The 21,775-nt window shown below is 40.7% G+C and overlaps 1 protein-coding gene across 6 annotated transcripts in view; it reads right to left on the bottom strand.

Moving 5' to 3' along the window:
* Positions 1-21,775, bottom strand: part of MACROD2 (mono-ADP ribosylhydrolase 2) — an 895,555-nt gene that overhangs the window by 350,519 nt on the left and 523,261 nt on the right. For all 6 annotated transcript variants that reach the window (XM_062610811.1, XM_062610792.1, XM_062610793.1 and 3 more), the window contains one exon: positions 20,006-20,127. In XM_062610811.1, coding sequence (XP_062466795.1) covers positions 20,006-20,127 — 122 coding nt within the window. The remainder of the gene's footprint in view (positions 1-20,005; positions 20,128-21,775) is intronic.

Raw genomic sequence — 21,775 nt, 5'->3', positions numbered from 1 at the left:
TCAATATTTTGATGTTGAGGGAGTCGCAGTCACAAGATCTTTATTCAGATTTCACACAGCGTAAGTCACAGAGGAGACCAGAAGGTACCCCAGTCAGTCACACAAAGTCAAAACACGTGGCACCTTTTACATGTGTTGGTGCTCCGATACCCACATGCAGTGCTCCATTCCGTCTTGGAAGGGGCTGTCTCTCAGCAGCCTTCCTCAGTTTCACTGTCTCACCTGGACACATCTGCAAAGCTAACTGCCCTTCCAAGAAGCAGAAATAAGCCAGCCAGCCAAGGCTGTGTTAATCAAAATGGGAGTTTTCTAGCAGGGCTTTCGGTCTTGCTCTGGAGAAAAGAATCAGAGCTGGGGGGGATACAATATCCTGGCAGCCTGAACAGACACCCCATCTCCCAGATTCGCATTTACAATTTGACATGACTGGAACCATCCCTTGCTGAGTGCAGAAAACAGAGTTCCTTAAATAGCTGATCTGGCAAGCACCACTCATTCAGGCTCATCTGGCAGAAATAGCATCTGCAAAATCACTGGGAGTTAATAACGCATTCATCGACACCGAAAATGACTGAAAATTCCCTTTTCACTTATTATCCTACCTCTCTAACATGTTTTAAAAGGAACTGTAATTACCATTGTGCACTGTTGTTAGGAAAGAGAAGATCAAAGCTGCTCTATAGCAGTCACACGGTCCCATCTCGCTTTTGCTCTTTGCTAAGTAACAAATGTGTGCCTTGAAGTGATTGCTCTGCCGCGAGAAGCGACTTGTGGGGACGAATTGCAATGACCTTGGGTTGTTTACTGGGGAACTTATCAGAGCTACCACTTAGGTGAGTGCAAAGAGGTCTGATGTAAGCAAACCCAAAGAGTTATATCTAGAACAAATAACACTGCATCCTCTAAAGTGCCTATGGCGCCCTAACAAATACAATCCCTGCCTCCAAACTTTATTATGTTCAGAGTGATGATTCTTTGATATGGTTCACATCTGATCAGAGAGCAAGCAAGAATCTTTCCTAAGAGAAACGTTAATGTTAAGCTCTCTTCCAAGTTTCAAATAAAACAAAATAAACAGAATACAAAATAACCAAACCTCCCTCCTCCAGGTTCCTGTCACCGGGATTTCAAAAGTGCAACTAAAGTGGGTGAAACATGAAAATGAAACAAGACAACAAAAAAAATCCTGCTGCTGGAAGGCTTTAAGAAATGCTTAAATGTGTCACCTATTTGCAACACTTTAACAAAGCTGTTGCTGATGAACGGCTATAAATATAAGAGAAATAGGACATAAACAAGAGCCCTAAACAACAACAGAAACATTGTCTGACTGGAGCAGTAACTTATAGTTTAACATGGGATTGATTCACTGGTAATTTATGGGTCTTTTATCTTTATAAATATAACTAATAGGAACCATAAATACAGATAACCAATGTTAAATATTAATTATCATACATTTTGCTATGCAAAAAAAAGATATATAATAATAGTAGATGGTCAGCATGCAAAAAAATACTTTAAAAGCTCAGCAGCATTTGAAAGCAACAACAGTTCGTCCTTTTCTTGTAACCGCATGCAACCTTCAGAGCAAATTAGGGACAGACTAAATCACAGGTTCCTTGCTGAAAAAGATGAGAAAAAACAAACCTTTGAAGAATGAACGCTGTATGTAATTTAGGCACTGAAAAATGCATATGGCATCATTAGGAAGTTAATAGCAGGGAAAGTATCAATAAGGAAATGATATATGCAGCAATTTTTGAATTTCCTCTCGTGCCAGAGGGTTGAGGGGCAAAACAGAACCCATTTTCACTGTTAAATAATAAACTGGCAAAGCACAGCTCAAACAAGCCTCATAAAGGTGAGTAACCTATGTGCTGTCTTTCACTCTTTAGTAGCCTATGTGGTCTGTTGCTTGAATTACCAGACACTGCGTGAATTATAGATTGCTATGACATATGATTATGGCAAAGTTGGCCCTGCTATGGGCAGTCAGAGCAGTGAGTCACAGGCAGAAGGGGACAGGTGACAATTTGAGATCCAGTTAGTAACTAATGGCTTCTAATCAGCCAGCTGGATTACTTACTTGATGATCCTTAACTAGCCTTTTCCCAGAGATCAAATCACCAAGAATACCACTATATAGTACATTTTCTATGCAACAGCTGCATAACAAACCAACGCCTGCATGACATAGTACTAGTTACTTAACTTAAACTCTGCTCAACTAGAAAATAAAAATCACAGCTTCACCAAAAAGCCTGTGGTTTAGAAGCTCTTTTTTCCTGGAGGAATAAATTGGTACTAGCATGTCTGTATCTGATTCATAATTCTGCTCCATCTAGCTCTAGCTAGCTTACTTTGAATTACAAACAACTGAGACTCAGTGTGTTATTTTCCCCACAGTATTTAGCTGTCAGAGATACTGATCTAGAACATGTATTGTTATTTACCCTTTTAAAACTTTCTATAGTTGACCTTCCACCCAAAAAACAACGCTTTCTTTCTCAACATGATCCTTCCAACATTAAGCATATAACCAGGCTTTGTCTTGTGAGTGGCAGCTGGTCTCGAGTAGCACAGGGACAGGAGGCAACCTGAACCCACAGCAGAAGGAAAAACCCACCCTGCAGTGAGGGCAGCGGCCCCCATCCCCATAGGGAACTAAATGCACGTCCTGATGGCAGGGCAGGACCCCCCAGAAGATGCTTTCTCCCCCACTGTAAGCCATTCCCAGAGCTTGCCCCCCTCTTGCACTTTCTAACTTGGTGCTGTTCAACAGCAGCTCATAAAATAAAGTTCTGTAAATGCTCCCAGTCTCTTATCTCTGCTGAAAAAACCCACAACCTCTAGTGTATCAATACATATGTGACTAAAGCAGCATTTCATGATGCAGGGGCTGGTAGTTTAGATGGCACTGCGCTGTCATTCAGTGCAATGAAGTTTTCACATCCTAAGGAATACTGAGAGATGCTAAAAACACCATTGACGCTTTCATTTCAGCCTCGGCCGAGAGGGCACAAGAAAGTTCACAACTGTATTTTGCTGTCTATCAAACCCCAATAAAAATATTACAAATACAAAGCTTCTATTTCAGGTATTTTTTTTTTAATATATACCTTCAGTATCTATCTATTCTAATTATTTAAAGGCTTGTGGACAAAAAACCCAACAATAATACCCAGACATAAAACAGCAACAGCAGTCACTAATGGTTGGTGCTCTCACTGAGATTGAAATATAACACATTTAAGGTGCTAGGTGTCATATGCTTTTCCTCTCTTGTCCTTACATCTCTCTTGCTGTTCTCTACTAAAACCAGAATGTGAAGGGAAGTATCCAACACCATCACATAAGAGAAGACATCAGCTTATTTTCTGAGGAAACTCCGCAGTCAATGGTTATCATAAACTGTATTATTTGGCTGTCAAGCAACCAAATTTTACATTGCAGCCATCTAACTGCTCTTAGAACCATTTCTTATTTAAAAATGTATTGGCAATGAATGCCTTAAAAGAAATTCTCTCATATTCTGGAATCATCATGCAGAAAATAGCAGCTATACAAATTTATAAGGACTTCAGTCTTTCCAGTGACTGGAACTAACAAAATGTATGGCATACCAAATGAAATGGTTTTGCTTGACAAAGGCTGCAAGCTCTTTGAACAGTGAACCAACTGGGATTCAATATTCTAATTCTCAATCATATAAAACACCATGATGGACAGCCCTGTCAAGCTCATTAATACTAAAGCAACTGCTGATAATTGCTCCAGGTTTCAACCTAATTAAAGCTAAGTGGCTGGATTTGCATATAGTACAATAGAAGTTTCTTGCAATCACACTCCCAAAGGCCTTATCAGCTTCACAAATACAATATCATTAAAACTTGAATGCTAATTACAGTTAATTTCTCAATGCAAATAGGAGTAATTCACTGGATATTTAGGTCTTTCTTGCTCAGACTTAGCACTGTAGTTTATCTAAATGCACTCCAGACACTTCCCAAAAATAACACACCAGGAAGAACAAAACGTTCCACCACTCTCCCTTCTCCATTCCCTGTTAGAAAATGATGTCAAATGTTATCAAAAGCATTCTGATAAATTGAGCAAGGTAAGTCAATTAGCCCTTCCCCATTTGTTCCATTTATCTGGCTAACAAAGTAAAAAACAAAACACCCTTCATTAAAAATACTTCAGGTTAAGCTACTGCCCTTGTTTTACAAACTGGTATCATTGTAAATAGACCTTTCAAAACTACCCTCTTTTAAATGTTTTCTATATAATGACAAAAATAACAACAATGTGGAAATGTGCATCTGTTGGGAAAACGTGTAAGATGCATTAAAGCATCTTACAATAACACACTTTTAATGTATTTGTAATCTCGCCTTTAACCTCCTGTGTCAACTGTAAGAGGGGGGAGGGAACAAGGAAGGAGGAAACATTTTCTCCCCTGTGAAATAGCAGCCAGCACTCCAGCGGCCTCAAGAGCAGGCTAAGAAACCAGCTTGGTGTGGCTGCCTGCATACCGAGAGCACTGGAGAGGATGGCGATGCACAGCACCGTGATGTTGTGCTAAGCTTATAGGAGCAGCACTCTTACTCAAAGAGCCCCGCCACTCAGCAGCATGTGCAGCAGTTGATGCTCAGAATATGCTATCCTGTTAGCTCAGGCTTTTTCTATCCACCTGCAGGAGAAAAGCCTAGGATTTTCTCCCACCCGCTTCATTTCAAAGCTCAGCGTGGACAAAAGACCAAGTTTCTACAATGCAGCGACAAGTCACCTAAGAACATAGCTACTATAAAAACATTAGTGCAACACTGACAGCGTCGGCGACTAATTACTGACTCCGAATGTACCAGGGAGAAGTTACAGTTTTCCTCCCGCTGCTCTGAGGGCTGCATTAATGAGTCAGGTGATGATTTCAATTGACAGTCCCTACTATTTTTACATGCATCCCTGTGTGCTGCCACACTCCTCCAGCCCACACCAGTTAAATAACAGGTGGAAAGTGAGTAATTAGGATTCAGAGATACCTGTTTCATGACAGTTGTGTCATGCAAAGAGAAGTAAACTTCACTTGCCATGTGAATATTCATGTATGTGCCCTCTATAGGGTCACCAAGGCACTCATGTTACTGCTTTGTATGGAACCATCCTGTCCTCCAGTCTGCCTCTGTCCTCACCTGCCTGTCTAGTTTTCCACAGAAAAACCTAAACCTCTAAGTAGCCCATTTACTTGGTAAAACCTTATTGTCTATTCCCTTTTTCTTCTTTCTTCAACAGCCTCTCACCTTGGCCTTTTACACAAAGGCTGTGATCTTCAGGTCACTTCCCAAGGCTTCTCCCAAAACACCCAGGTTTTTGTTTTACTTCGACCTAGGATTTATTAAAACAAATAATAATAATAAAATAACACTTGCTATCTATTCTGCCTCCATCCAATTGCAAGGTATTGTGACTTAAACTGCGTTCTGCAACCAGATTATCTATCTGATCTGATAGCTTGTTTATCTCCTTTAAATGGCATTATTTTTCACTGTTTCTGACAGTGATTCCATGATCAGAACTCTTCTAGACTGAATTTCTTATCCCTTTAGGAGTGTCTTTTTTCTATACTGGTCATGACTACAGGAATATATCCAAGTTAATAGTATGCCAAGGTTTTTAACCCTAAGTCAATCAAAAGAGGAAGCAAAGCTTCCTCCATGAAGCTCTTGCACGCTAACCTGTCAACTAAACAAAAAAGCCTTCATGTTACTTTGCTAGGAAAAGAGGTTAAAACCAAGGGAAGCAAAATAAAGCAAACATAAGACCAGCCTTGGTTTTCTGTGCACACTGCATTACCTGCTACAGTTTAGGAATCTGAAACTTACCCACATCAACTATTTCCCTGCATGCTGAATGAGGCAGGCTTACTCCTGTGGTTAGCCCTCCGTACATCTCCGATTATTTGCAGCTCTTTCACTGCTGGGGCTTTGTCCGTCACTACTCCTTATGGCAAAAGTTGCCTATTAGCTATCAAAGTATTCCAGTATTTTTGTCTTTTAAATTATTACTTTTTGTAAGCCCTTAATCATTTTTGTTACATTGAACTGATTGAAAGCCAGGGACCATGATCTTCAATAAGCACATTTAAATGGCTTGCAGCAACAGCTGAGCACTTCTGCACTGAAACCCAAGTATGTGATGATTCATGTCACATTAGAAATGAAAATTTATAGCAAATTATGTAAATTTCTGGCACTCTTCTGCAGAATATTGCCCCTCTATGATAGTTTCCACTGGTGCTGTTTTCTGACATCAATGCAGTGATGTGCGATGTACCAGAACATTTACAGAGCCTGCCCTTCTCCACTCTGAAATTTGATTATTACTTATTGATTGCGTTTGTTATGCCAACTGAAGTCTGTTTAGGTGCTGAGAGTTTATGAGATGTAGTCCAGTTACACACCACGGGAGCTTGACTCCAGTAGCTTCGGCTGAGTCCAAATTCTTTACCCACAATAGCTGGGAAAAAGCACATTTACGGTCATTCACAACCAGTCTATCTGAGAGTCAAACAACTGAATAGTTTTTGTTTTTGTAAAAACAAACGTTTCCTAATGTGTACCCATCAACTGCTCAATGACTGTGTGTTCAAGAGCCCTTGAAAGGTCTTAATTCTCCTGGTAATACCTCAGAAGAGGATAGTGGTGTAGCTGCTACTCACCATTTAGCTGCTACTCACCATTAAGAGGTGAGTGTAGCTGCTACTCACCATTAAGAGAGCCTGCTGCTCTAAAGGGGTTTGATTTATTTAATCTTGAGTATAAAATGTGAGAACAACATATTCTGGAAGAGCTTAATAAACACACTAGGAACACTAGAAAAACCTTGGGAAAATAGGAAAGGGGCCCAATGGACACATACCCTTTACTTACAGATTTCATGCCTTCTGAAATTGTATAGATAAAAATCCCATTCTTATTTTAAGTGAGCTATGATTTGACATGAACTTAGCTCATTACTAATACTAAATCTTTCAGGATAGCGCTTTCCTTTATGTCTACAGGATCTACAAAAAAAAAATCTCCTAAGCCATTCAAAGAAAGGAAAAAGAACAAAACCACTTATAGTCTAGAAACACGGAAGGCTTCCAAAGACCTTTTCAAGGCAAACATCTGTACGTGCATTCATAAGTTAATGCTTTTTGTCAATATAAACCAGCTCTTCCTACTGAAGGAAAGATCCAAGAACTACTCACAGCACAACTCTTGCTTACTAATTTTTGGAGAGACAGTTCATCTTGATCAGCTGCCATTTCTCTAATGAAATTCAACCTCTTTGGGAGACCAGAGGATACCAAGATGAGACATGCAAACACCTCAGGGACAACCTCACTGCTGACCTCTGCAGTGTCACGTTTTCAGCACACACCAAGCTGAAAAACGCATGCACAAGCAGGAAGCACCCTGTAACTCTTTCTAGGAACAGCAACTGACATCATCTACAGGGATGGGTGCAAGACATGACCCTGTCCCACACAACATCCTTGTCTCTAACCTGGAGAGGCAGGGGTTTGACAGATGGACCACTCGGTGGATAAGGAGCTTGCTGGATGGTCCTGGGCTGCATTAAGAGGAGTGTGAGCAGCAGGTCGAAGGAGGCGATCCTGCCCCCCTACTGTGCTCTCATAAGACACCCACTTGGAGTAGTGCACCCAGCTCTGGCACACCCAACTTGAGGACGACCTGAACCTGTTGGAGTGAGCTCTGAGGAGGCCACAAAGATGATCGGAGGGAGGCCTGGAGCACCTCCCCTATGAAAACAGGGCTTGTTCATCCTGGGGAAGAGAAGGCTCTATGGAGACCTTATAGCAGTCTTCCACCTAAAAGGGGCCTACAAGAAAGTTGAAGAGGGACTTTTTACAAGGCCATGCAGTGATAGGACAAGGGGGGATGGATTTAAACTGACACAGAATGGATTTAGATTAAATATTAGTAAGAAGCTCTTTACTGTGAGGGTGCTGAGGCACTGGCACAAGTTGTCCAGAGAAGCTGTGGCTGCCCCATCCCTGGCAGTGCTCAAAGCCAGGCTGGATGGGGCTTGGAGCAACCTGGTCTAGTGGAAGGTGTCCCTACCCATGGCAGAGGGGTTGGAACTGAGCTTTGGGGTTCCTTCCAATCCAAACCATTCTAGGATTCTTTAATAGTTTAAACATCAGCCACATAACAATACATCAAATGGTTATATGGCAGATGTATTAAGTGTTTTTAGAAAGTCTTTGACTTCAACTGTTCCAATGCCTGCTACCACTCCCACTGTAATTCCAAAGAACTAAGCATCTGCTTCTAATTAGCCCTCTCCACAAGTGTTCATACAATTTGCAAGTTTGCCTTGGGTAGGATTTTTCCTCCTGACCTATACTTATGTTGCATTCATGCCTGAGTATTCCTGCCTATTTGCTATTCTCCCTTTCGGATTTAGCCACTGAAAAAGGTACTATTCACAAGTCAGAATTACAAGGGAATTGTTATCTTTAACAATCTTTCATGATTCAGCCCAAACTATCTAACATTTTATTTGGCTGGAAATGCTTTTATTAAGTTCAGGCTGTTATTTAGGTACTATTGAGAATTTAACTTTGTATTTTATTCTCCAAAGCCTTTTCTGGAGCCTGTCATTTAAACAAAATCTCCCTGACACTTAGATAGCATTCCATTAGTCTCCCCAGACTACCTCATAAAGACTTGTAAGGTGCACGCATCTTTTAGAAACCATCTCAGCTCTCCCTCCTCTGGCAGGACTACGTACAAAGGGATTCAGCAGAATGTTGTTCTGTGAAATGACACTTTGCATATTTATTCAGAGAAGCCCTACGCTTGGGAAAATGCAAGGGCTAGTTTTCTTAACAAGGAGATAATAAAGAAAAATGGTTTCATTTATTTAAAGCACATCTGCACTGCAAGGAAAGGTATGATGATAAATTGTAGTAACGCATCCAAGCCACCCAGCTCAGAGACCACAGCTGGTATAGTGATGACGGAGCTCTTTTTGGCCAAGATTCATGAGTCTTTAGGGTAGAATGAGATAGGTTATACTGACTGTCACCTGTACCTGCAGAAATCCTTCAGATGGTGTTTATGACACTAGATTAGGCCTTCTGAAAAACAAATCCAATCTAGGCCAAACACATTACAATGGCAAAATGTCCCGTCCTGTCGTGTCGTCGTCCCCCCCCCAGCTATAAATGAAGGAAACAGATGCACCACTGAAATGATGCACAATAGATGATGATGAGGAACACCAACAGTTCCTGCTTTTAAAAACATCTATCATTAGCAATTTTAATTAAAGTCAACAGTGCAGTAGGTGATTTGGCTCAGCATCCTTAAATTTATCAAGTGGGTTGTTTCTAATGCCTGATTACAAGCTGTAGTCACTACCATCATCAGGCCTAAGCAGAATTAGCTGTCATTAATATCATTAGCTTCTGGAGGTGAAGTCCTGAAATGAAATACGATGGCTATACATTCTCTTAGATGACAGCTTATTTAAATGAAGCAGTGCCAACATTGCCACCTCACAGTTTTTTAGCAATATGTTTCTTGAACCACCACATGGTTGGTGGTCTCATTAAACTTTTACTAATTTTATTATTACCATCTTGTAGCATTTTTTTTTTAATATTTTATTTTGAATATACCCAGATACGTGCTATAGGCTTGCTTGCTTTCAAACAGGGAGCTACATTATGTGAACTGGTGAATTACAAACATGCAGATATTAGTACTACGTCGGTTTATATGTCACACTCCTCATCTCTGTGTCAGGGCAATGGAGAAAAGATTTGTGAGATAACCAAACAAGAGCCTTTATGTATCTGCTGGTTTAGTTATGGCTGGATACAATTTGCTTCAATATAATTCACCTCTGACAGTCAAAGACCCCTAGTAATTGATTCAAAAGGAGTGAAATAACAAACACACAAGAGGATACAGAACAAAAGGGAGATGGGGAGAGATTAGGGAAATTCATAAACAGATGCTTTATGGACATCAAACAGGAATGTCTGCATGTAGCACGTATGAAGAAATTCATAGAAACACAGAATAGTTAGGGTTGGAAAGGACCTTAAGATCATCCAGCTCCAACCCCCCTGCCATGGGCAGGGACACCTCACACTAAATCATGTCACCCAAGGCTCTGTCCAACCTGGCCTTGAACACTGCCAGGGATGGAGCATTCACAACCTCCCTGGGCAACCCATTCCAGTGCCTCACCACCCTAACAGGAAAGAACTTCCTCCTTATATCCAATCTAAACTTCCCCTGTTTAAGTTTTAACCCCTTACCCCTTGTCCTGTCACTACAGTCCCTAATGAAGAGTCCCTCCCCAGCATCCCTATAGGCCCTCTTCAGATACTGGAAGGCTGCTATGAGGTCTCCACGCAGCCTTCTCTTCTCCAGGCTGAACAGCCCCAACTTCCTCAGCCTGTATTCATACAGGAGGTGCTCCAGTCCCCTGATCATCCTCGTGGCCTCCTCTGGACTTGTTCCAACAGTTCCATGTCCTTTTTATGTTGAGGACCCCAGAACTGCACACAATGCTCCAGGTGAGGTCTCACAAGAGCAGAGTAGAGGGGCAGGATCACCTCCTTCGACCTGCTGGTCACGCTCCTTTTGATGCGGCCCAGGATACGGTTGGCTTTCTGGGCTGCAAGTGCACACTGAAGCCGGCTCATGTTCATTTTCTCATCAACCAACACCCCCAAGTCCTTCTCCGCAGGGCTGCTCTCAACATTCTTTGTACCATTATGTGTTTTGCTTTTAAAAGCAAAATTCTGATCTGCAATTACCCACTTGAAAAAGGCACTCATAACAGGACTTATAATGGATATAAATGAGAACTGAATAGAAGATTAAAGATTAACATCAAGAATCATTAATGACAGCATTTCCTCCTTCTGCAGGAAGCAGGCAGGTACAAAGGTTTCTGGATCACGCAAACACTTGGATGTTCAGGGTCAGGGATGTGACAAGGTGGGACACAAGATGGTTCCAACATTCAAAACACAAAGAAGCACATTTACAAGGGTAGCCCGAGATGAATACAGGGCAGGCAGAAACAGATCACAGCACAGACACATCACACTGAAATAGCATCATCTGCTTACAAACTAGGAAGGCGAATTGCAGCACTACTACACCAGCAAAGCTTCCTGAACAAAGCCTGTGTTTCTATGCTTGACCCAGGCAGGGGCAAATTCCACAGCAAGGAATGCCAACAGGTAGTAAATATAAAAAGTTGCTGGGCTTGTGCTCTAGGCACCTTTCATTACAGGCTCTGACACACTTCTGGGTTTCCTCTTGTTTTGTGAACAAGGGAAAAGAACTGTACATGCTTAGGGAAGGACAGCTCAGTCGATAATTCTGACCCAATGCTAAGTTTTCTCAGCTCAGATAATCATCCAATTTTTCTGCCAAAAATATGTCATTTGGTATGACCAAACACTGTTGTCCCATGTCTGCTCCTCTTCTGGAAAAGTGCTTGGTTGTGCGGAACAGGCACAGGTTGAGATTTAACCCAGTCAGTATATGTCAAGGGAAGTTCAGAGAGGTCTGACAACTCACAAAACCCAACAATATGCTGATCTATTTCCTTATAAAAAGAGTAGATTTGCAGTGTAACATAGTCGATATTCCAAAGTGAATAGAACAAATAGAAAAGTAAATGCTCAAGCTAACCTCAGTCTACAGAAATGTGTGTTCTTGGCTTGTAACTCTGAGAGTCCTTTTTTAGGAAAAGCATAAAAGGAAAAATCCCTTACCTATAATTATCCCAATTTAAAAAAATTCCTAATTGTCAGACACCACCAGGAGCTGATAAGGAAGTCAGCTTTGCAAAAATAAGGCTACTAAACTGTTTGCTCGGATATGGACTGCATGTGGTTTATATTTAGTGAGAACAGTTTTTCAGGTGAAAGAAATGAATACAGTACTGAACTACCGGTTACATCACTTCAATTACATTATTTCTCTGATTCTATGATTTGAATTACACTGTACAGGCCTTAAAAGATAACGTGACCTCATCATACTGGAATAACACTTAAAAACCTCTAAGGTAAGGGTATAAAGTTTGTAGCCGACTACTGATCACTGTGGTTTCTTTATATGTAGCTATGCAATAATATATTCATTCCTGTGCAATGTGTGTGGCTCCAAGCGACTACTAGCAATTCAGGAAAAGCATATTTAACAAGCTGGAAAACAAGGCTCATGAAAGCATGCCCCTTCAGTTTATTTTCCAGCACTTCTTTCCAATATATTCACTCTGATCCTAAATTGATATTATGCTCTAATGAAATACTTCATTTTTTAACCTAGTTAAGTATTACGATGCCCGTCTGATACACAGAATTTATGCTCTTAATTTTTGATTTTGTTGCTTTAGCTAAGTAAATATTACAAATGTTGTTCAACATAATTTGCTATCTGAAAAATGGGCTCATTTGAAGTGAAAAAAAAACATACAAATTTCATATTAACTAAGGCAACGCTTCGAAAAAACAAACGGGATGTGCAGAAGTGTCTCAAAATTATTGGATGAAAAATGTCAAGTGACAGGGACCTTGCGAGCACCACACAGTGCTAAAATGCAGCATCACGGGTTCTTTTCCTCACCATCAAATTGCAAAGGAAAGAAAATCTGGTAGTGACAAGTCACTATCTGCCAGACAGCCCTTCATACACTTCTACGCGTCACGGAGGGTACCTCCAGCATGAAAACCTGTGAATAAGTGGCTTCTAAGTTCAGCACAATTTGACTCTGTTTCTGGTGATGGAGAGAGTCGCTCTGATGCAGTTCACATCAGAAAAACACACACCTCACCCTTTTGAAACCAATATTTTCCGCTACGGCTGTTGTGATTCCCATAAATGTTTACAGGGATTGCACCTTCCAAGCACACAGACAGTCCTTACAGAGCCAATACAAGCCCTCCTAAAAAGTCTACAAACTGCAAGCAAGATGACAGAGAATAAGTCAATGAAAGGAAGTAAAGCTGGAGGACAGCAATGGCTTTGCACAGAGCCTGATGGCCACAGCCCGCCAGCTCTATGGGCTTTGTTAGGAAATTGTATATGCCATGAACTTCCACTGTGAGTTTCCATTACAAGAACCTGCTACTCAAATAATGACAAGCACCTTGCACACTTGACTCCAGACAGCTGAGATCTGCATGCAAATAAGAATTCCCCCAGTCTACTTTTATTTCCTTTTTTCTTTTCAATCAAAATGAAGATTCCCCCCCCCCCCAAAGTACAATTTCCTCTGTACAGAAACATCAAACAATCTCTTCCCCTGCACTTTATGGTGTAGACTTCCTAGCAATCCCTAGTTTTTATGAGCTGTCTCATATAACCAGTATTGCAGTCCACTGTCAGGCAGATTTGTACTTTGTCCTCCCCTAATGAGACAGTTCCCCAATTATCAAGCCAACAGGCAGTGTTTGTAGAAAGTTTCATCCTTTTAGGGACAGAATTCCCACAGGGTGATGGGCAAATTATCCCACGTTATACCCATCACATACACAAACTTGCAGGATTTACTCCTGAGCAAGACATTTCTTTTTTATTCCATCAGTTCACATTCTTTTTCCAAGTGTATCGTCAGTGTTTCATTAAACCCAACAAAACCAACTAACCTCTCTCCCTCTTCCCATCACAAAATCACTGTGTTGCAGAGCTGCTACAACAGTTACATCACAGACCAAGAAAAAGGAGAACTGACTCCTTAGTAATGCAATCTGTTTATTAAAGCACCACTGTTATTTCTTCATACTATCTACATAGTTATTTGTGGTCAGGCGAGTGGAAGGACTATAGTGGCTTTTGTCCTATCTTAATGCCACTTGATGCAGCATCTAATCCCCAGCATTCTGAGATCTGTCGGCTGGTAGAAATTCAAGCACTTGCTCAGTTCCTGTCCCTGTCTGAAACAAACACTGTAATATATTTCAAGCATCCCATAAAACAAATCCACTCTGCCCCAGGAAATACATACTGAATATATAACTTAAGTGTCAGGAATAAAAATTACATTGATTATTAAAACCCACAGAAGTGTACAAAAGTCTCAACGTTACTGCACATGTTATATGTGCACCCTAAGCTAGTTATCTTCTCAGTGCCTGCACAGAACCCTCAGCAGTGAGAAGGAAGGGTAGCCAGACGGTAGGAAAAACAGCAATCAAAGGCATTTATCTCATCAGGAAAACCATCCCCAGTGGCATGCTGGCAAGGCAGAAGAAACAGAAAACCTCGTGCAACTGTGATCAAAACAAAAACACAACAGAATTAAAGCCATTTTTTTAAAGGAATTCCGCTTGCAACATAAACTAATGTGTCTCTGCATTGTACAGCCAGCTCCCGCAGCGATCAAGACGCCTGCCGATCGTCCCAAGGCTGCAACAGCCTTGCTGCTGGAGCTCAACCTTGTGGCAGCACTTCACGCATCAAGAGCCTGGGTTTCAACAAATTCTGATGGTGGCCCATGTACAGATACTGGTGGAGCCGTAACTTCCCTAAACAGTTCTCCCAACACTTTATCATCCTTCTATCTAGGAAATTACTCACTCTCTAAACTAAAACTCCATTCCTATAAATTCAAACTCCTTGTTCTGTCCCCAGCAAACAAAAATACTCTGCAATAGCCTTTTATGCACTCATGACACTTTTTTTTCTCCTCACCTTTAGTCTTCTATCCTCTGGACTTGAACAGCTTTTTCTTACGCTCTACTCTCAGTGCCGTTTCTAACTCCATAATCATCCCCAGTTGACACCCTGTCTTCCAGTTCCCCATACAGTAGTCCAGTTTGCTCTGCTTAAGTGGGGCAACAGGTAACTTCATGGATCTTTCCTATTTGTCACTCTATAGCTGCTCTTGTCTTGGTTTTCCCCACAACAGGGCGATATTTCCAATTCATTTTCAGTGTATGATCCACTACAGACTCCAGCTTATTCTCCGAGGAATCTCTGCCCAGGGCTACAATTATTCCTCAACCTTTCTCGGTTGAATGAGCATCTCTGTTTAGGTGCAACGATTTACACTTGATCTTGCTGAATACATCTCATTTAACAAAATCCTCATTGAAGAAACAGGATTGTGAATCAATCTGCCAAGATCATTTTGGAAGAAAGAGCTGGGGGCACATGCAACACAAAGCAGCAGGTTCCCCTTGGGTTAATGAAAGCACAGTCAGCTATAGCAGTTTCTGTAACCAAATCGAAAGACCACAACCTCCTCGTCTGATGCAGATGTAAAAAGTCTCCATGGTAATTAAGCAGACTTAAAAACTTGATGTAGTACATTAATTATCAGAGATATTATCTGGGAAATCTTTAAGAGAAGATGAAAGTAAATAAAAACAGGAAGAAGTCTGAGCTAGAGAGAAAACAAGAGTTTGAGAATGTAAGATCAGTCGTGTCATTGCTTACAAGTTAAACAAGTGTTTCAAAGAAACAAATTAAGTAGATTTATGACGCTGCAGAGATTTCCTTCCAAAGTAACTGTTCTGATTGATGGATATGAATCTGTATCAGAAAACCAGATGATAGAATAAAGTTAAGCTTTAGGAATTTCAGACTTCTAATTCGTTGCTATGGCAACATTCTCAGCAAGGGATCTTTCCTTAAAAATAAAAAATAGGAAAAAATGCTTTACTTTTCCCTAAAACATAACTTTGCATGATGAGAGAACAAGGCAGGTAAAGTCAAGACTGTAAAATCAATCTGTTAGACCGATACTTTTAGTACACCATTCTAAATGTCTTTCTACAATTCAAGTAAAATTCCCCTTCTGTGACTTTTATAATTTAAGCTAGGAGGAGCTGAGGACACTCTGGGTTTGAAATTGATATTAAAAATTCACGTCTCAGAGTTACAACTGAAGATTCAGGCATCACAGAGGCTAAGTATGTCTTCACTCAAACAAAGCTCAAAGAAACAGTGCAGCATATCAGAAGTACAACTTCCTTTTAAAGGTGAAAAATACCAATTAAAAAGACAATTTGGTTCTTTAAGTGCTGTAAACAGATAAGCGGCAGGCACCCTTCTTGTGGTTAAAAGCCTTCTGTGCAAGGGATCAGCACCGACTTCTCTTCTCTGCAAATGCACTAGACTTGGATCCTACCCACAACCATATACATCCTCTTCTATTTTCTGTAGTTCACAAAGTGGCCGTTTAGCTGCAATCCTGGCTCTGATTGACATCAGTTAATTAAGTTTTGGTTTTTTTTTAAACCAGGAGCAAGTCTGAATGAAGTATACGGCAGGGAAACACTTGATGTTCAGAAAAGTTGCAAGGTATCAGATAGCTTCAGAGTGGTGTGCCAAAGAATAGCAGGACAAGAGGTCCCTCAAAAAAGCCAGGGCACGCAGAGTAAATACTGTCAAACAACATATAAACAGGGGACCAATTTACCCCTGAAAACAGTGATTGCAGCTCCCCCAGTCTGCCTGGAAACCTAACAATTAATTAGCAAGACTCTTATTTAGAAAAAAATTCATACAGAAAACCCAGAAAAACAACTATTGAGCTATTTTTATCATTTCTTGTTTCAGTGAAGATCGGTGCCTATAATGTATCCCCTGTGTTTCAGGCAAATGAGGCTTAATTGCTGCAGGACAGCAATCGCTACTAGTATGTTAGAGACCAACATCAAAATACAATTTTTTACATTATTAGGAAAATATGAACATTTAAGAAACTTAATTTGCTTAAACGCTAACTATTTATTCCTAGAATAAACTCCTTGTATTACCTTACATATTTTTCCTCCCGTTTATCTGTATGGATTTAAGTGGAGATAAACAGAAATAATGTCTCAAGTATCCTCTTAACCAGACAGTGGACTGTATAAACAAGACTCATCCAACACAAAGGTTCACCCAGCACCAATGACATCACAAACAGCCAGAGAAACGCTCGAGTGTCCTACAGCGGGCACAGCTACATAAAGTGTGAAGGAAAAAGTAACGGGTGCTTCCAGGGATGCCATGTCAAGGACAAACAGAAACGTAAACTTTACTTTGGTAACCTAAAAGGTAGATGGAGCAGATGACCTGAGACACACGAACTCCTGTATGAAAATAGCTGATACGGAATTTGAAGGCTTATGTCGAGCATGACAGATTTGAGAAGATGAGCGCAGGAGACAAATGTCAGGGACTGTTTGATTTCACTGAACAATCCTGCAGATAATCAAATCTGTTCCAGAGGCTCTTATTTCTGCCTTAATGGTTATGAGAATCATGGAATACCAGGTTGGAAGGGATCTCAAGGATCATCTAGTCCAACCAATCCTCCCCTATGGCTGGGCTGCTGGTGAATTATGAGCCTTGGCAATCACACTGACTGGCATTTTACTATAGTCCATCATCTCAATTCTGGATTTACCCATAATGTCTATTTTTTATATACTGAGTTTATGACATTTTCAGATAAGATTTCAGTGCTTCCACAACAGTTAGCACAGAATTGTTCTCATCTACACGTGGACACCTTGGACACAAGGACAACCCAAATCACTACCATCTACACCATTTAATTATCATGTTGTCATATTCATAATGATATCCTTCTCCCCTCTCCTCCCCCCCATAAAGCTGCATCTCACAATTCACAGTATTTCAAGATCATTGCTCCCTTTCCTCAATACATAAACCATCTACACACACGTGTGAATTTTGATCTAGTCCAAACCTTATTCCTGTTCCCAGTCCTTTTTGAACAGAAGTTACAATGTCCATGGCATCTATCATGTCTCTATAGGCAGCTCAACAATATGCAACACTGAAACAAAACAGTGACTGCTGTAAGTAGATCTAATTTGAGGCTTATTATTAGAGACTATTTCTTCATTATGCTAGCTTTCCAGCATGCTTCTCCCTTTGCCTATTTGCAGGCTGGGTTATTTTTCTCCACCATATGCTACTTCATTTTCTCCCATGCCGAATTACGCTGTAGCTGTCAGCTCTGGTTCTGACCTCTCTTCCACTGCAGTAGAGGCAAAACCTCCTTTCTGGTGCTGTAAGTGGATGCTGGATGAGGTTATAGTCACAGTGTCTGTAATCAATTGTCATCATACATCTCTGTCCTTTTCTAGTGTTTGCTATGCTGCCTAATGTAGTATCATTTGTAAATATAATTAATGAGCTGTTTATGTACTCTTCAAAAATCATTAAGATGTTATATTAAACTGAGTTTAGTGGTGCACCCTGAGTCACCCTGCACACTTGTGCCCAACTTGATATACTGCCATTTATCATTACTCTTCATTCATAATGGCTCCAGCAATTCTAATTCCCATGACACAATTCATGTTCAAAACAATTTGAACTGTGGGGTTTTTCCTCTCTTTGCATTAATTTCTACAGTTGCTGCCCTTTCTGTTCCGAAGGATAAGCAACACATTCGTGTTGTTACAATTCTTTTATGTCTTCCTGCTTTCTTCTCACTTGCTACAATTACTACTGCTCTGATGCTTTTGGGTTTAGTTAATTCCTATGGTATATTACAAATTTCTATCATCAATACCTATTTATTTATAGGCGAGAAGTATACTGCTTTTCCTGCCTTTCCTCAGCGCTATTTTCCATTCCTCATTTTCCTCTTTTCCATAATTACTTAATCTTCTTGTTCCAGGGGCAATCAGAATATGCTGTCAATCAGGACAGCTGATTTTCACTTCCCTATCTTACACAGCTAACCCTCCTCCATCCCCCAGTTTCTGTTTGTCTTCTCCCTATCGCAAATTTATCTGTTGTCATAATCCAGCCCTCACTTGGACGTTGTCTATTTGAGTACCTCAATTCCCTCTATGGGGGTCTCAGAATCCTCAGAAGCCTGTACATACGTTTACCAATTTTCTTTCCTTCTATGTCTGCTGCACTGGGATCTTGTGAGACCCACTTGCACTTTGCATTCTTGCCTTCAGACTCACAGTAATCTACTGCTCCTTAATTGAATGAATTACACATTTTACTTTGCTCCAGGCTTGATTTGTTCACTAAGGTAGACACTCAAGTAGCCTTCACTTCCCAAAGCATCACTGAAATCGCTGGACCTAGGGCTTTTCAGAGCAATCCATGATCTGTCATGTGGACTTTAAAATCCATATTGCTTGCTAAGCTTTTTAATGCCAGTATGAATGAATGGCTCCTGGCTCCCGTTCAGCTTGTGCAGCTGTGTCCTGCAAGTCAGGGTGTTGAGTATTTTTTTATCTCAAACAGGTGCACAGTCAACAGCTCTTAACCAGCAAGGAAATAATCCATGGATGATTTATCCCGTGGTCATCTTTTCAAACTAAAATATCAGGGTAGCTTTCATTAGACCCATGAGCACGGCCACTGTATTATTCCATGTTAAATACCAACCTACCACCTAGAATATCCCAAAATTACAGAATCCCTATAGATGCAAGAACTGCCAGCCATGACCAATGCCCATTAAACATTTCCCTTCATTATTTCACTATTTTTCTTACACTATCTCATATTTTCTCCCTCCCCCCTCCCGTTAAGAACTTTCACACCAATTTGAATGCCCTTGAAGAAGCATTTAACAGAGCCTAAAGCCAGGAATGAGGATGAATGTAGAAGCAACAGCACAGGTATCTTACTGGCTCCAATAAGAATCGCAGCAGGACAGAAACAGTTTTTTTTAAAATCAGTAAGACAGTAGAAGAATGAGCCAGGGGACCAGCTCCTTCCCTTTCTGTTGTATTAATGAGGCGGTTGTTGTACTCCTGCTACCAAGCCAACTTTCCTTAACTCTTAAGATATCCCTTTCCTCTAGCAACTATTTTGGTTAAACAATATTTAATTTCTTGGGATTTTGCACATCACAGAAAGCAAGAAATCCTCCTGGAATCCTACCATTATACTTATTCTACAGAGAGGAAACAAAGATCCAAATTAGAAAAAACAGTAAGTTCTCATACAGTACTTACAATTGATCTGATGTTGTTTTCTTTTGCCAGTTTCAGAGAGGATTTATAGCAACTTGCCAAGTTCTCTTTATGATCATCAGTGAGATAGCCTCTTGCGATCGGCCCAACAGTATGGATCACATCTGCAAGAAATAAAGATGACAAAACAAGTTAGACATCCTACAGTGGGTTTTCTGGCTTATGCCATGTCTCTCCAGAGCTACTACACTGCAAGTCAATCCATTTTGGTACTGTACCCAGTCACAAAGGGAGGAATACTACTGCAAGGAAAGTGCTTGTAACTGGAAATCACAGAATAAGCTACAGCTGTGATGATTAAAAGTTAAAAATAATCAAGGCTATATTATTAAGTGTTTGGACTAAAGGAAAGTGAGAAAGATGCACTACACGCTTGTTACGGGCGCACTGCAATCCACATGCACGATAGATGAAATGTTTTCATAAATACCCTCATTCTTCAGGGCTATACAAGTGTAAATACTGTACAACTTCGAAAGGGTTCTCACCCGTTGAAGGTCACTCGCTGGGAAAGGTCACTACACAAAACCTCAGCGCACTGATAGCGATACACGTCAGGGTTTTTTGTCTAAAACTAAGTCTTTCCTCAGCAACCATTGTAAGAAAAGCTGTGAATTATGAATGCATTATTCAAAGAACGCGCTTTCCTCTCACAGCAGACCAGATGGAGACACCATGCAATAAAACAAAATATTCCGTTTGAAGAAACTTATAATGAACAAAGAGAGAAAGTACAGTCAAGGAATAGCTTAGGTATGAAGCCTCTGGACCCATCAAAATCAGATGCTGCAATCAATCAAAGTCTCTAAAGTGCCATAAGGAAAATGGAGTAAAAAGCCTGGAGTAAAAACCCCTGAAAATTGCAAACTAAAAGGTGTCTCTTTCATCCATTCTCTCCCCCCACCCTTGACTAGTAGGAAGCACATTTAGTTTCCAAACATCATTATTCTATAGCACATGCGAACACAACACAATGTTATTGTGACAGGTACATAATTTTTCCCCTTCTTTGTCATCCCCTACAATGTACAGCAGCAATAATAAACAGTGGCACTATGTTTTTTTGCAGCATTGCCACAAATAGGGATTAGGACAATGCATTCAACTGCTGGCCCCATTGGTTAGGTTGTGTTTCTGTCCCATGTGGGACAGGTTTTCAAGCAACATCTGCTGCGGTTACACGCTGAAATACTTTCATTTACTCACAAATCCTGCCGAATTCACACCTTTATACTTTGTGCAAGCTGCCTTTCATTATTTCCCTCCAATCTATATGAAAGCGTAAGTGAAGATGCACAAATGAACATTAAAATGTATGCTGCCTTTTTTTTAACCTGTCAAGTCCCAGTCATAGAATCATAGAATAGTTATGGTTGGAAAGGACCTTAAGACCATCTAGTTCCAAGCCCCCTGCCATGGGCAGGGACACCTCCCACTAAACCATGTCACCTCAAGGCTGCGTCCAACCTGGCCTTGAACACCACCAGGGATGGAGCATTCTCTACTACTTACAAGGTGGCTTATGTGCTGAGGCAGAATGTTTTGAACCTATCTAAATTTTTTCTTTACCTTAGTCCAAAAGCATTGATAATTCAGCAAAAAGAAGCATGTAGGCAAATCCCAGTGCCTGGAAACACGGAGAAATCGGATGTGATTGGAAACTGAAACCCCTGAGAGCTAAACTTCCCAACTGCTACAGAAAACCTCCCTACTGACAAGTAAACCCAAGGTTAACTACTCTCCTTTCCCTCT

Source organism: Pezoporus occidentalis, unplaced genomic scaffold (genome assembly GCF_034315485.1).
Source record: "Pezoporus occidentalis ecotype Australia unplaced genomic scaffold, CSIRO_AGI_Poc_V1 ctg10, whole genome shotgun sequence".
NCBI classification, from domain to species: domain Eukaryota; kingdom Metazoa; phylum Chordata; class Aves; order Psittaciformes; family Psittacidae; genus Pezoporus; species Pezoporus occidentalis.
This window is presented reverse-complemented; position numbering and strand designations above follow the sequence as displayed.